Source organism: Anoplopoma fimbria, chromosome 2 (assembly GCF_027596085.1).
Source record: "Anoplopoma fimbria isolate UVic2021 breed Golden Eagle Sablefish chromosome 2, Afim_UVic_2022, whole genome shotgun sequence".
Taxonomy (NCBI): Eukaryota; Metazoa; Chordata; class Actinopteri; order Perciformes; family Anoplopomatidae; genus Anoplopoma; species Anoplopoma fimbria.
The window spans coordinates 3,961,790-3,979,127 of record NC_072450.1 but is presented as its reverse complement, the minus strand read 5'-3'; the positions used below and the strand labels follow the sequence as shown (position 1 = coordinate 3,979,127).

The window sequence follows — 17,338 nt, the reverse complement described above, 5'->3', positions numbered from 1 at the left end:
TCCATTGGAAAGTTTGGCAGAGACCTGATTTGAAGCGGGGGGTAATTACAGAGTGTGGTTTTTTTCTGCTGAGTTATCAGTCGCCCCGCTGCACGGGTCCCCTGGTGATTCGGCACAAATTGAGAGAGCAGAGCAATTCCCCAGGAGTTTGGCTTAATTTCTTTTGTGGGAGCAGTGAACCGTGTTAACCCCACAGCACCATCAGGAAATTAAGTTACAAAAGAGAGGCTTAAGGTTTCCACACAGAATGAAATGAAAGGCTGCAGCTGTCATCAGCCGGCCGCTCTGAAACTCTGTGAAGAAAAAGGACGATATTTTAAATATGAAGTACAAAAACAAGGACGATGTGTTTTCTTGTTAGTAGAAGAGATGCAGCTCAAGAAAAGGAAGTCGAAGTCAAGGTGACGAGGCTGCAGGACTCAGCTCAATGGTCTCCTTGTATTATCACTACTACTACTAATACTACCACTACTAATACTACTACTACTACTACTACTACTACTACTACTACTACTACTACTACTACTACCACTACTACTACTACTACTACTACTACTACTACTACTACTACTACTACTACTACTACTACTACTACTACTACTACTACTACTACTACTACTACTACTACTACTACTACTACTACTACTACTACTACTACTACTACTACTACTACTACTACTACTACCACTACTACTACTACTACTACTACTACTACTACTACTACTACTACTACTACTACTACTACTACTACTACTACTACTACTACTACTACTACTACTACTACTACTACTACCACTACTACTACTACTACTACTACTACTACTACCTCTGCCACTAACACTATCACTACTACCAATGCTACTACAACTACTAGTACCACTACTATTACTACTATTTCTATTTCTACTACCACTATTACTACTACTGCTAATAATACTACTCCTTCTACTACTACTATTGCTATTACTACTACTACTACTACTACTACTGTGGTGGAAATTTCCAATACAATTTACGATACTAATACACAATTTGTACTAGTACTATCTATGTCCCGAGATGAGTCTCAATGAGCGTTGAAATAATGAGACCAAAAACAGAGCTAAAAGACAGACAATATTGGACATGTATTCATCTGGTGGACACTTGCTCTGTAACTGCTAGATGTGGAAATGAGCAAATCCTCTGTTTTGATTTTTTTTTTAAATGTTGTGAGGAAGTGACTCTTACATATTCAGAGTGAGATGTTCACAACTTGTTTCCACGGCGCCGAAGCAGCCAAATAAATCAAGTATTTCAGGTTGAAATTGCTCATAAAAAATGGGAATTTAATCATGTACAACTCCATAAGAACTGGGCAAAAATCCATCTGTTGATGAAGACCATGTGATATTATTGAAAGCTCCAGAACAGCTACTAAAGTAAGATTTTTTTTTCTCAAGGTCAAGAATGAACTTTGAAGCTTCACAATAAGTTTGTAATGCAAACTTTCTGTTAAAGAAAAGCTCCTGCAGCCTCATGGCTTCCCAGCATGCTCTCTGGTTTCCCTCCGCCTCCCTCCTGCTCGTGGATTATCATGTAATCCCTGATATTCATCAACTCTGGAGGTCAGAGGTCGTCTTATTACAATCGTCGCTCTCGTTTTGGTGTGGATCAACTGGATTGTACTGGTTTGTGGGGTTAAAAAGAGGAGCGCAGATAGAGTTCAACATAAAGAAGGACTCTTTGATGATCGTCCTCCTCTAACAACAAATGTATTCTGTGTGTCTGTCAGCAACAAACCTAAAGCATCACCGTTTAAATGCACTGCAGTATGTACGACAGTAAGTGAACGCGTCACCACTCAAATGCATTTCAGAACCTACACCAGTAAGTGAAGGCATCACCACTCAAATGCATTTCAGAACGTACGCCGGTAAGTGAACGCATCACCACTCAAATGCCCTTCAGTAAATTAAAGAATCATCGCACAAATGCAGTTTAGTATGTACGTCAGTAAGTGAACAAATCGCCAGTCAAATGCACTTCAGAACCCAGATGAACGCATCATATTTCTGTATCAGAAATTAGTTTCTTCTTCTTCTTCTTTCCCACTAATCATCTCACGACCCCTCAGATGTATCTAGTGGCCCTTTGGAGGGGCCCAAACCCTAGATTGGGAACCACTGGACCAAACTAGCTGATTGTACATAAAGTAAGTGAGACCTGCTTCACCTCGAGTAGCTACAACAGTAACAAGCTGCTCCCTCACTGATGTATCAGTATCAACAATCTAATAATGTCACATAATATAGTATAAAATATTCTGCAGAATTTTGATATTTGAAGTACATTTAGTTGATAATACTTGAATACTTTTACTTTAGGATTTTGAATGCAGGATAAAGAAAATCCATATTTTTTTGTGAGGCAGATACATGAGGTTTTCCTCTTTCTATTGAAACAACACAATTCATTCTCTGAAGTTTAAAATAACCTGCTGTTCTCATCTGATCTAGATCTTGAGGCACTCAAGTCGAGGGCCCAATCAGTTACCACGACAACGCCCCCCCACGGTTAGTCAAACAAATACACACAACAGCCAAAAACCACAAACCACAAACACGTGGTAAAGTTGTGTGTAATCCACTCTCTTCATGCATAAAATATAAACAGATAATAAAATCCACAGAGGGAGAAAACCCACCAAACATTTATTTAACAGGAGGTCAGAGTCAGCAGAGCGAGGACGTCACCGTCACAGCGGTTATTAGACCTGCACCGGCCAAACCACCTGCTTCTTGTAAAGCAGCAATGCAAATCATGGGTGACATAATACTGTGTGTGTGTGTGTGTGTGTGTGTGTGTGTGTGTCTCTGTGTTTTATCTCCTGTTCTTTTTTATTAATCCTCTCTGTGTTTGGACGTCTGCCTGCACAAACTTTGTCAATCAGGCTTTAGCTGCATTTAAACAAAGGCTTTACAGAAGAGTCCAGTTTATTCTGAAGAGTCATGATCAAGTGCAGACAAGCAGCTCTGCACTGTAAAAAAACAATAAAACAATAAAACAACACCAACTATTCTTTGTTTATTCTATTTATTGTATTATAGAGTGTTTGTGTCCGTGGCAACTAAAAATATGTTACACGGCATCTTTTCTTTTTGTACATTTGACTAAATAAATCGAATAAAACAATACAAAAAGTCAAAGTAACTAATTTACTTATTTACACACAATAGTACTGCTACCTGTACTTGGACTAAGTAAAAGACCGGAGTACCTCTTCCACCATATTCTGAGTGACTTTTATTGCTATTGGAGTATTACTACACAGTGGTACTGGTACTATTACATATGTAAAAGAGTACTTCTCAAACCATGTGACTTTCACTTATTTACACACATATTCTAAGGGATTTACACTTCTACTGGAGTACTATTACAGAGCGGTACTTCTACCATTACTTAGGCTAAGTCAAGAGTACTTCTTCCACCACAATCTGTGTGACTTTTATATATTTACAAAAAGTGGTACTTCTAACTTTACTTAGTAAAAGTCTTAAGTACTTCCTCCACCACTTTCTGATGGACCTATACTTCTACTTGAGTATTATTGCACACTGATACTGGTACCATTACCTAGGCTAAGTAAGAGTACTTCTCTAACCAAATTACTTTTACTTATTTAAACACAGTGGTACTGCTACCTGTATTAAGTAAAAGATCTTATAAGTACTTCCTCCACCATATTCTAAGGGATTAAAACGTCTACTGGAGTACTATTAGTGGTACTGCTACCCTTATTTAGGCTAAGTAAAATAGTACTTATTTCATCACATTCTGAGTTACTTTTACTTATTTACACACAGTGATACTGCCATTAAAATATCTTATTGTACTTCCTCCACCATATACTCAGTGACTTCTATGACTACTGGAGTATTATTACACAGTGGCACTGCTATCATTATTTATGCTAAGTAAAGAGTACTTATTCCACCACATTTTGCATTACTTTTACTTATTCACACACAGTGGTACTGCTACCTGTAAAGATCTTACAAGTTCTACCTCCACCATATTCTGAGTTACTCGTATTACTACTGGAGTACTATTAGTGGTACTGCTACTATTACTTATGCTAAGTAAAGAGTACTTATTCTCCAACATTCTGGGTGACTTTTACTTATTTACAAATAGTGGTACTGCCAGTAAAATATCTTATAGTACTTTTTACACCATATTGTGAGTTACTCGTATTACTACTGGATTATTATTAGTGGTACCGGTAGCATTAATTAGGTTAAGTAAAATAGTACTTATTTCATTACATTCTAAGTTACTTTTACTTATTTTATTTATTTACCTATTCTATCTTTACAGTGTTGTATGTGTTGTACCTATTCTATATTTATTGTCTGTGTAGTTGTATAGTATGTGTATTTATTGTCTGTGTCTGTGTAGTTGTATAGTATGTGTATTTATTGTCTGTGTAGTTGTATAGTATGTGTATTTATTGTCTGTGTAGTTGTATAGTATGTGTATTTATTGTCTGTGTCTGTGTAGTTGTATAGTATGTGTATTTATTGTCTGTGTAGTTGTATAGTATGTGTATTTATTGTCTGTGTAGTTGTATAGTATGTGTATTTATTGTCTGTGTAGTTGTATAGTATGTGTATTTATTGTCTGTGTATAGTGTATTTATTGTCTGTGTAGTTGTATAGTATGTGTATTTATTGTCTGTGTAGTTGTATAGTATGTGTATTTATTGTCTGTGTAGTATGTGTATTTATTGTCTGTGTAGTTGTATAGTATGTGTATTTATTGTCTGTGTTGTATAGTTGTATTTAGTATGTATGTATTTATTGTCTGTGTAGTTGTATAGTATGTGTATTTATTGTCTGTGTAGTTGTATAGTATGTGTATTTATTGTCTGTGTAGTTGTATAGTATATTGTATTTATGTGTATTTATTGTCTGTGTAGTTGTATAGTATGTGTATTTAGTAGTTGTATAGTATGTGTATTTATTGTCTGTGTCTGTGTAGTTGAGCTGCTGCAACACTTGAATTTCCCCCATGGGGATCAATAAAGGAATATAATAATAAACCTGTAAAGTACTACCTCCACCATATTGTCATTATTTATGCTAAGTAAAGAGTACTTATTCCACCACATTTTGCATTACTTTTACTTATTTTTTTATTATTACACAGTGGTACTGCCATTAAAATACCTTATAGTACTTGTTACACCATAGTGTGAGTTAAATTTCCTTAACGTGGTTTTTTACAGTGTAGAAGAAGAGAGCTGGGGATGGGAGGGAGGAGGGTGGAAAGAGGTGGAGGAGGAGGAGGAGGAGGAGGAGGAGGAGGAGGAGGAGGATGGTCCTGCTGTCAGACACAGATGAGAATACAGCGGCAGGTTTCAGGAGGACACCGGCGGTTAGATAATCACATTTATTCTCTGCTCGGGAGTGGCTGGGGGACCAATGGAAGCGGAGCGACTAACACATAAATAAATAAAATAAATAATAATTGTATTGTAATTTAATCCAACTCCAGAGCTGCAGGAGAGACGTGTGCAGACCGGTGACTACGCACGGACCCACGGAGAGCCTGCAAACTTCAGAGTGGATTTATAAACTGTGATATTACTCCTGCTGCTTTCTGAGCTCCTGCTTAATCATCATAATAAGATTATTATAAAGAATGATGGCTTAATTAGTGAGGAGCATCCTCATTATAGCAGCAGATGAGAAAATGCAGGGGACAAATGAGAGAGACGTTAAAGAGCTGAGGAAGCACACCTGCGTCCTTTAAGGTGAGTGAATATGAGGCCATTATTTAAATAACTGGGATTTATCTTCATCTAATTTATGTTTTCTAATTAATTTAAACCTCAAGAATGTAAAGATTATTCACTGCTGATAGAATATCCCATAAAGATGTGCTGCTTTTCTCTCTTTTTATTATGTTAATAATGTTATTTATTTGTAATAATGTTGAGGTTGGGACAAAACCAACAGGTGTCATTTTGGGAATCTGGTATTTCTCAATCGATTCATGTAGAAAATAATCAGCAGATTAATCCATAATGAAAATAATCCAGCTCAACCAAGCAGTAAAATCCTGCTTTTACATTGAATTATGAGTAATAATAATGTAATGATATATTAATTAATAGTAGAACAGTCAGAGAAGTACATTTTACTGATTACATACTTTTTATTTTTACTCAAATATTCTGAATACTTCTTCCACCCCTGCTGTAATCTTATTGATATAAATTATTTAAAAGTTGGTTTTGGGTCAGATATTCTTATCTGTTTAAATATGGAGTATATGTGCAGTACATTTGGAGTAATATTGGAAGTTTAATCCGAGAATTAGAAGATAATTTAGCTTCTTTATATTTTACTCATTGGTGGAAGTCCTGCATTCGTGCTTTTACTTACATAGAAGAACATAAGTATTGCACAATGTACTTAAAAGCATCACAAGTAGAAGTATTCAGACAGTAGAGTGGCATCTTTCTGAGTGTTATAGATTATTTTGATTGCTGGTACATTAATGTGTAAGCAGAAGTTTAACAGTGTAGCTGGTTGAGGTCATTTTAACTAGATATACTGTTGGGTACTTCTATTTTATTCAGTTTATTTTATAGGCTGAGGACATGTTTTGTGTGTAAAATCTTAATCTGCAGCGTAATTTGTAACTAGGGCTGTCGAATACATTTATGGCAGTACAAAGTACATAATTTACCTCATAAATGAAGATGAGTGGAAGTAAAATACGTCACATTTAAACTCAAGTACAGTACTTGACTTGAGTAAAGGGTACTTGGTTCATTTCCATCACTGACCTCCAGCATCTTACAGGAAGCTTTTAAGGATCCATCTGCTGGAGAGAACATGGGAGAACAATGTTTTTGAGAAATACATTTTTACATTTGAATTAAAGAAATATGTGATAATCAGCACGAGTAATTCAGTGTCATAGTAGTAATGAAGCAGGACTACTGCAGTAACCGAACCATGGTTGATGGTAAACACCACATGGTGGCATTGAAGAGAAATGAAAAAACAGCTTTGTCTTCTGTATGTTAGATGATTATCAGTAAATATAATCAGTATCTAATTCCAAAGGTCTCTTTAAAAAAGGAGCATTCAGCAGTACAATAGAGGACAATGATATGTCCATGAATCTATGCACCTGCAGATCAAGTTAAAGGATAATTTCCTATAAAAACAAAACATAGAAGATTTTACAGTAGGTATTAAAAGGTATGAAAAGGATTTACTTTTTGGTGCTCACAGCATTTAAAAATTACATTTGAAGGTTCAACAGAAACATTTATTTCTGGGCACTAAATTTCTAGTTTCCATGCAGAAGAGCTGGAAACCTTGAAGAGTGTTTAATATTGATAATCTGAAGTTTCACTCAGTTTAACTGTTCGAATGAGCTGGTTTGATGTCAAGTTATCACCAAATTATAGCTGACATTTTTACAAAATATATTTTTATCCTTAAATGAAATAAATATACAAACACTGGGAATCACAAAAACATTCCTAGAATAAGGAATAAGTCTAAGTAGTCCCCAAAAAACTGTTGACAGTAAGGTCAAACAAAAAGCAAAACTAGCATCGCGGCTCGATTCAAGTAGAGGTCAGTAAGTGTGTTTTTGCATGTTGACAGATATCTGTTTTCATTAAACACCTCTTTAGAAATGTCAGGTTGAAACAGAGGTTGTAGTTACAGGAGCTTTTTTCAGTTTTTTCGTCCGGTGGTCTTCAGACATCGTAACCTCTCCGGCTCGTTCACACCACGATGTTACACCAACGCCGGTGAGAGTTTTTAAGGTCACTCAGCAGAGTGGACGATGTCACATGAATCGAGGCGTGAATTGGTGTGAAGTCCACTCAGAAGGGTGTCGGGTCTAAGATGTTGTTGTTTTTTTCAGTGAGTTGTGATTTTTTGAACAATTGCAAAAGTCCATTACATGTAATATGCTGATTCCTAGTTCTTGATAAGTCATTTAATCAATGAGTATTAAAGGAGCCAGAAACAATGTGGCGAACATAGATTGTATAAAATATAGGTTTAGTCTCCATTACGTCACCCATAGATTTCTCATAGAGCCATTGTGAAGCTCAAAGCAGGTAGCTCCAGCCTAACCTCAAAAATAGTCAAATAGTTGAGACGTTGGTGGAGCTGATACCCTCAATTATGCCTCACTTTTAGCCTTAATATAATTTAAACTGGTGAGTTATATACAAAAGCAGGACATAAGCTACAGAGGCCTAAACCGTTTTTTTTTACCACGCTGTAACCATGTTTATTTCTGCTCTAAAGTTTGGCATTTTAACATAGAGCTCTATGGGAATGAACTCGCTTTTGAGCTGCTGCCAATCTGCCTCACAAGCCAGCTGCAGTCCAAAAAGTATTTACCCATTATAAAAGAGGATTCTTTTAAACGTAACATCAAACTGCAAAAAGCGTAAATTTATCTTCTCTTTATATTGTGAATTTTAAATCACAAATACATGTAGTTGCTCTTTCAGAAAGACAACAAGGAATTATTCTTTGTCCTGAAATAGCTTGTCCACATTTTGGATCAAACATAAATTGAAGAATCAGGATCAACAGCTAGATAGAGGTTGGTGTCATCTGCATAGTAATGAAAGTCAATGAATGTTGATCCATCCTGGTAACATATTGAAAAGTAGGGGACCCAGGAAAGAGCCTAGTGGTACTCCCTATGAAATGTTGGTTTGCAATGAGGTTTTAAGCTGAGACAAAACTAATTTTAAAAAGTAAGGACTTGAGATTGTCTAATTTTAATTTGTCGTTACAGATTCTCTGAGGATCATCCTTCTAACTTCCCTTCATCTGGACATACAAATACACCTTCCATCCCGTCACACATCCTGAAGCCAGCATGCCCATCATCAGCAATGCCAACCACGACTTCAGCACCTACTCGATCAGCAGCGACGACAGCAGCCTCGACCGATTCTTCACCGAGATCCCGGAGACCGAGACCATCAAGGGGGTTTACTTCCAGCGCGCCCAGCTGCTTCGTGACCCCAAGGCCTCCTATGTCGTCGACCACACCCTGCAGGTTCTCATCAATGTCGGGGGCAACCGCTACACCTTCCCCTGGAGCACCTTGGAGCAGTTCCCCCAGAGTCGCCTGGGACGTCTACGTTTCTGCACCACCCCCGAGGAGATCGCACGACTCTGCGACGACTACGACGAGACGTGCCAGGAGTACTTTTTTGACCGAAACCCGACGGCCTTCAGGGTCATCCTCAACTTCTTGGCCGCGGGGAAACTGCGCCTCCTTCGGGAACTTTGTGCAGTGTCGCTACACGATGAGCTCGACTACTGGGGGGTCGACCCGAGCCACATGGAGCGCTGTTGCCGCCGCCGCATGAACACCCGTGTGGAGGAGGTGGTCGAGCGAGAGCGCAAGGAACAGGAGTGGAGGCAGAAGAGGGTGATGCTGAAGAAAAGCATCACAGAGACCAAAAAGGGCTATCACAAACTGACCTGGATGCTGCGAGAGGTGGTGGAAAACCCTCAGTCGGGGTTAGCTGCGAAGATGTTCGCCTGTCTCTCGGTGGTCATGGTGCTGGTCACCGTCATCAGCTTGTGCATCAGCACCATGCCAGACCTCAGAGATGAAGAGACCAGGGTGCGTATGAAGCCGACGAAAAAAGCTGACAGCCACATAACATCCTGTTAAACCTGTTTTTTTCAAACATCAATCATTTTCTCTGATAACAGGAAAATACAAATTACTGGTAACTAATGACACAAAATTAATCAAAACATCCTAATATTATGTTCTAATTATATTTTCTCAGGAAATAGAAGATCAAATCCTTAAAATGCACTAATCAACATCTATATATAGTATAGCGATGAATTCTGCCGGTCCTCTTTCAGCTCCTGGTTTTCCTTGTCAGGCACTCAACTTTACAGTTTTTTTTTTCACTCCATACTCTCTCAACAGCGTCACTTTCAGCCAAAAAACACTGATGAGCACCAAACGACAGACACCGTTAGCAACAAGCTGGTGATGAAATTGGAGCATTTTGCAGCTGAAGAGTCAGATATTTTTCTCAGGATTTACTGGAAATCAAAAGCTAAAAGGAGAGTGAATGAAAATGGAACTGCAAATGAATGCTCTGTTACACATTTTAATCATTGTAATTCTTCCATTTCCCTTGCATGGGAACAATACAATCTACCTTATTGTAATATCAACGTATTTTTTTCCAGCATTTTCAAGTCAAAAGTTAATAATCACAGGCAATAATGAAACAAAATCCAGCCTGTTTGAAATGCAATTAATAAAAGAACCAATAACAAAGCATTTTTAAAGTCATTTGGTTTATAAAAATAGATAAATATGTATCTGCAGTAGGAAGACATGTAAGATCTCCAAAAAAACCCACCATAATCAGGGTTATTTCTAAAACTTAATAGGTATAATACTCATTTACCTAAAAAACACAATGTATAGAATCATGCAAAAACATTTCCTCTCAATAAACGCATGCATGCATCCAAGAGGAAGCAACAAAAATGGCAAACACAGCGCTGAAAAGGCAAATATAGCGAGGCAAACAAATCGGACAAACTGTAAATCTGGTGTTGGCTTTCACTTTTGCTGCCGTATGTGATGCTGCAGGAACTTTAAATGTTGAGTTTACAAACAGTAAGGAGCAATTCCTGCATAGTATTCCTTTAACAGTGGGAAGAGGACTTGAAATTGTTTTTGCCAATGTACATGTTAAATCCTAGATTTCTGCTGTTGTCTGAGTCAACAGAAGCAGCCGGGCTGTAGAACTGATTGTATAACTAATGTCAGTGTAAAGAGTCTGGTGATTATGTTTCTAAGCCGGAGACGGTGGATTGATTTCTCCCTGATGTTTGTGCAGTTAATCGTACCAATCAAGACACGAGAAAATCAAAGCTGAAAAGCACAACGCTGTTTTTCTAAATGTTTTTGAGATAGTTGAACTGGAGTTGTGTTTCTAAAGGAAAGCCAATTTTCCTTTTAAGTTTCTGGAAACCAGTTTTGTTTTTAGTGTTGGAATCTGGCAGACATCTACAGTTGAATGTTGGCCAGTTGGTTTAAGAAGAAGAATGCTGATAAAAAAAATGAGATGGAGCTGAATGTTGGCTTGTTAAATGAAAGATAATCAGCAAAAATATGTGGTCATTTATGAATGAATGACCCTTTGACTTCAGACAGAACTAGCTATAACAACTATAACTATCCAATTTTATCAGCTGTTCTTGGCTAGCTCGAGGCTTCTGAATCATGAAAAGAGGAAACCTGCAAAACATTCTTAAATATGCATTTGACAAAATGATGCTGTTTAATTTTGCTTAGCATAGAAGTGCTAATGCTAGTTAATGATGTTTTCTAACGTACTCTGCTAGCTTCTCAGGTTTTTACGTAGACACATAACGTTATAGAAACGTTTATCTCTTTACAATCTCTCCTGGTAACAAGTATCACGATAACACAACGTTTAACCATCACTAGTTCCAAATCCACTAAACCAGCCTGAAAGAACATCTGAAACCGTTGATGTGTCTATGGAGCAGAGCGGGATAGTTTTCAGAGCTGGACTATGCTAGGCCATGATTGGTCAGTTTGCATTTGAGGGGCGGGACTAAGTGAAGGGTCAACAGAGTGGATTATTGCATAAAATAAAGTCTGTGGAAAACAAACATTTATTGTTCTATTGTTCTGCAAGATAATTTCACAAATAAACACCACCTTTATGATATTTGAAGGGTGAAAGCAATCGGCAGAAGTAAAAATCACAACGAGCTGTGAGGGCGGAATAGTGATGACGTTTAATAGTCTCATTTAGCCACTTGTTAGCAACTGCCTTTTTTCAAGACACTTAAAAATCTCAAAATTCACGAGAGGCGTATCTATTGACGTATTTTGTCGTAGAACAAAGAATTAAAACATCTTAAGCCGTTGTTTACCACAGACATTATTTCAAGAATCTAACCAAAAACACATTGACTTCCAGACGTGGGAACTGGAAATACAAGAAATGCTGACTCATTTTCAGGTTTCAGGACTTAATCCTGCAGCACTCTATTCTAATCCGTCTGCTACTTCAGCACTACGGACAGCACCGTGGATTTATTAACACACACCACAGTTTATCTTTGTTTATACTCACCGTAGTGAAGCCGGAGTGTAGCGCATGTGCCAGAAAATGATGTAATCACGGCTAGTGCCTGATGTTTACATGTCTAGGGATAATACAAAGAAGGACAATTTGTTTATAACAGGAGGTCTTAAAGATTATTTAATATTTTGCAGCCAAATCAAATTGTTTACAGGATGTTCAACCTTCATTTTATTACAATGCATGTAATACTTTACATGTTATCTTTTCAGAATTGTACAAAGGCAATACAGTAGTCCATGAATATGAGATTTACAAGATAATTACAATCCCTCCTCGTTGGTTTATGGCGTTTTGCCGGTTACACCTGCACTCTATCGGCATATCTATGAGTTACACTTGTTGTCTTTTTGATTATTCACAGTTCATTTCGTTTGTACGCCCTCTGGTGTTTTCGTAGAATAGGAAAGCTTCTACCATGTTGTGGGGTGACGTCACCACGACTACGTCCACTTCTTATATACGGTCTATAGCTGTACCTAGCGACAGTTGCTAATGCTATGCTATGCCTAATCTCTGTTTTAGGGGATGTGGTTAAAGAACTGTCAATATTCAAGTGAAAGTTGAATATCCTTTAAAATGGAAAGAAAAGTATCAGAAAGCTGGTACGGTTGAGTAAATGTACTATTAGTACTCCAGAAGCTTTTCTTTAGCTTGGTGGATGTTGAGACGTTAGTTTAAGAAGCTTTTAGCCAGATTTGGTATTGACAGTAATTTATGTGGTAAGATATCTGCATGTTGGAAAGCAGGAAAGTTCAGCTAAAGTTCACCCTCATTTCCTGAATATTACTTCCTACACAAATAATTCACTTATTTCTAATAGTTATGTTCCCTTTTGTAACCCTGCGTACCCAACTCCAGACTAAAAGGATTGATTGAAACCGGCATCTTGGGCTTTTTCTTGTCAGTAAACAGAAGGTTATTTGCTAGAAAATCTTGCTGAAGGTTATAATTTCATCTTTAGAAATTGTGATGAACATTTCTTGTCAGAAGGTCTTGTTTTCTGCCATCATTCAGTCGGCTCCCAAAGTCAAATGGAAATGGATTTTCTTGGGGAGACTTTATTGACTGACGATCCACATAATAAAATGCACTTTTCTTTTTCGACATTCTGTGCCAGATAAATGTAATACTAGTGTTGGTTTAAACTAAAATCAATATAAGTGCTGTGAAGAAGCTTTTTAAGTTCAACTTCAAAAAGTTGAAATGAAAGTGGGCACAATTAACAATACAATACTATGTGAAGGGCAAATTGTTTTTATGTGACAAGGTTGTTAGTCTATTGTATTTTGTCATTTAAATTGAAGGGCATTTAAAGCTGCAGGGTATTTGTTGCCCAAGGTTCATTGATTTGACTGTGAAAATATCTGTTGCAACCAAAATCTGTTGTCCTCAAGGGCATAGTTATATGGCATAATACATATCCAGTCAGGTCCATCATTTTGGCTCTGTACACAACCACAATGGATTTGAAATTACACAATCAAGATGTGCTTTGAGTGCAGACGTTCAGCTTTAATTTGAGGGTATTTACATCCAAATCAAGTGAACGGTGTAGGAATTACAAGACATTTTACTTAAAATCCCAGAGTGGCTTCCTCCACAAAGACCATAACCCACAAGTGAGACCAGAGGAGGAACCACTGCGGGGCGGAGGGAAAATGTCAGTCCACGGCAGATCTGTCGGAGGAGAAACATATTCAAAGAACACAAGACGTGTTTTGGTGTTCGTCCTTCGTCCATGTGGCGGAGTCAGTGACGGATGTGGCACACAGGGTGATGAGTTTGGCTGCACAGCTCCTTAAAGCCTTCCTGTTTTTATCTGGCAGCACATCAGCAGACCAGGGACTGTGTTTAAATAGGACATGAGGTCCAGAGGTAGACTGTGGAAATGAACTAGAATTGGTTTCCTCTGCTGGATATTTATAGTTTTAGATGTTTGAAGAACATTTTAAAGTGGACATAAAACATTATGAGCAGTCTGCTGCTGTCTTTTTGTTTATTCATCCAGCTGAGACACCCGTCTTCCAGCAAGCTATCCCACCGCAAAACACACTTATTGATAAGATTTTTTAAATCTTTAAAAAGAAACACATTAGACTAAATTCACTCGTGAGATTTCAACTTGACGTAAAAAAAAAAAATCCATTAACTGTATATTCTTGAGCTGAATGTGGATTTTTTTCTTGATCCTTTCACTGCAATAAGAGTTGATGCAGATGAAGATGCTTTTAGTGGCCATTAATGATACTTTTAGGCAATTTTGCATTACTCTCGAGTTCTCAACTAAATCATCATAAAATCATCTATTTATCTACCTAGATTGTTTTGGTATGGGTTGCCTAGTTTTGGAGATATCTGCTATCGGTTATTTGGGGGAACTGTCCCTTTAATTCCACAATCTTTAATTCTTTAATCTTTATTATATTGATAATATATTTTATTCTGATCCTTTTATTCATTTTTCAAATTCCTTTTTTCTTTAGGGGGATTGTGGGTATGCATGTGCATACATGTATATATATATATATATATATATATGTGTTTACATATTTTTATATGTATTTTTGTATATCTTATTGGGATTCATGTACATTTTATCTAAAACTATCAATCTACTATTAAATGCTTAATTGGAAATTTCAGGAGAAGAACATTTTGGCATTTTCTGACTTACACTACACATCCCACAATGCACTTTGCCTGAATGCCATACCAACTGATAATTATGCAGGCTTTTTGTTCTCAAGCTCCAGAGAAGACGTCAAATAATTGTTTTCGCAGGCTACATTTTGGTAACCATGACGAGTATCTTAATCTGTAGATGTGTGAAATAGTTGGAGTGACCCTTTAAAGTGTCTTCTCGTCACAGTGCGTCTCTGTGTGTCTGCAGGGCGAGTGCTCCCAGAAGTGTCAGAGCATGTTCGTGGTGGAGTCCATCTGTGTGGCCTGGTTCACTCTGGAGTTTCTGCTGCGGTTCGTCAACGCTCAGAGCAAACTGGCGTTCGCCCGAGGCCCGCTCAACATCATCGACGCCATCGCCATCCTGCCGTACTACGTGTCCCTGGTCGTGGACATCAGGGACGAGTCTCAGGAGGACGTCATCATGGTGGGCGCCGGCAGAGGCTACCTGGACAAACTGAGCCTGATCCTGCGGCTGCTTCGGGCCCTGCGGATCCTCTACGTGATGCGGCTCGCTCGCCACTCCCTGGGCCTGCAGACGCTGGGGATGACCATGCAGCGCAGCATGAGGGAGTTCGGCCTGCTGCTGCTGTTCGTCTGCGTGGCCGTGACCCTCTTCTCGCCGCTGGTCCACCTGGCGGAGAGCGAGCTGGCGCCGTTCGCCGCCACGCACCCGCAGCACAGCTTCAGCAGCATCCCGGCCTCCTACTGGTGGGCCATCATCTCCATGACAACGGTGGGATACGGCGACATGGTGCCGCGCAGCATCCCGGGACAGATCGTGGCGCTGACCAGCATCCTGAGCGGCATCCTCATCATGGCGTTCCCCGCCACGTCCATCTTCCACACCTTCTCCCGCTCGTACCAGGAGCTGAAGCTGGAGTACGAGCAGCTGTGGAAGGAGGAGAGGGACGAGGAGATGGCCGCCGAGTCGGAGGAGAGTTGGGCCAAAATCAATTTGTCACCAAACAAGTTCACGTCTGTTACCAAGGAAGATAACGACGGGGTGATTCCAAGCGGGAGCCATAAACCAACAGTTCCATCGACAGCTTTCTAATCATAAACAGAGCAGTCGGACACTTTCAATCAATAATTATGTGTTAAAAACATACTCTATCCTATATAAGCACATTTAGACCGTTAAGGACTGTTATATTATGGACTTAAAAGTTCTTGTTTGTTCATGTCCTGGATTCATGCTTTAATACATTACACTTCCAAACTATATAATACTTATCAGGTTATATTAAGCTCCTTTTTCTTTAAATCAGCAAATAAATTGCTTACAAACCTTTACTAAAAGTAGTACTGAAATCTGAATTCTTCTTTTTGTGTAAGAAAATATATATATACTAAAGCATTTTCCAAAAGAGTATACAAGCTATATATATATATATATATATATATATATATTTATATATATATATATATATATATATATATATATATATATATATATATTAAATATGATATTAGGGCTTAACCAGCATTGGTAGGAGACACTCATGCTGTATAACCTTCAGACGTTTATACGAGGCTTTTTCATTTAGCGTTAGCTTTCAGCTGACATCTTTTTTAGTTTGATGCTTTTATGTTTTTGTTAAACGAAGAAGAAGCTTGTTAGCCTAGCTTGTTACCGCTAGCACTGATTCCCACTAGACGTTTCCGTTAACAAGGAAGGGGTTCTAGCTAGCGTTAGCCGTCTCTCTTACATGAGTCCCGTTGTGATGATAATAATATATAAATATATTTTATTTAGCTAATAAAATATAGGGGCGTTGATACAATACTTTTTCACAAAGCATTAGCTGCGAGCCGTTAACAATCTTTTCCATTCAGAGAGAAGACGCTTGTTAGCCTAGCTTGCTCACATTAGCACTGATTCTCACTAGACTTTAGTTTTAGTTCATGTTACGTAATTATAAAAGGGAAAAAAGGGAGAGAACTTTTGCAGTGTTTTTTTTTAACATTGGGTTAAAAACGGGCCACAAATCAACTTGATCATAGTCAGTGTTTATTTGCCCCTTTGCAAATAGTTTTGTGTTATTTAACGGTGCTCAAATAACAACAAAGACTAAAGCCAAGAAAATGAGTTAAGGAGTTTCGCCGACATCCTTTAACGTCAACAAACTAAACCCCTGTTTCCAGGATATTTTAAAAAGCTTGATTGTGCTTAAGCTCATAAACTTTGTCTTTTCCCGCCGCCATTTTCTTGGGAGTGCCTGATCGGTACTGCACATGAGCAACTCTCAACTCTCAACTGAGATAACTCACTCCTCAGATACTTCTATCATCAGCTCAGGAGAAGTAATGTGTGTTTTATTATTTTGCCCAATCGGACAAGTCAGTTGCTGGATTTTGTAGCCCAACGTGGCATTTAACCTACATCTGGCAGACCTTATTGTTAAACCCTGCCATGTCACTACAGATGAATATTTAAACTTC

General features: G+C 38.2%; 1 protein-coding gene across 1 annotated transcript; it reads left to right on the top strand.

The window, feature by feature from the left end:
* The first annotated feature begins 8,919 nt into the window (after nucleotides 1-8,919).
* On the top strand, nucleotides 8,920-15,950 carry kcng4b (potassium voltage-gated channel, subfamily G, member 4b). The gene is made up of 2 exons (XM_054619907.1): nucleotides 8,920-9,678; nucleotides 15,105-15,950. The coding sequence occupies exons 1-2, from the start codon at nucleotides 8,920-8,922 to the stop codon at nucleotides 15,948-15,950; spliced, it is 1,605 nt and encodes a 534-aa protein (XP_054475882.1).
* The last annotated feature ends 1,388 nt before the right edge of the window (nucleotides 15,951-17,338 follow it).

Coding starts and splice junctions, on each gene's coding strand:
- kcng4b (XM_054619907.1), top strand. CDS start 8,920: ATGCCCATCATCAGCAATGCCAACCACGACTTCAGCACCTACTCGATC. Junction 9,679..15,104: donor TCAGAGATGAAGAGACCAGG/GTGCGTATGAAG, acceptor GTGTGTCTGCAG/GGCGAGTGCTCCCAGAAGTG.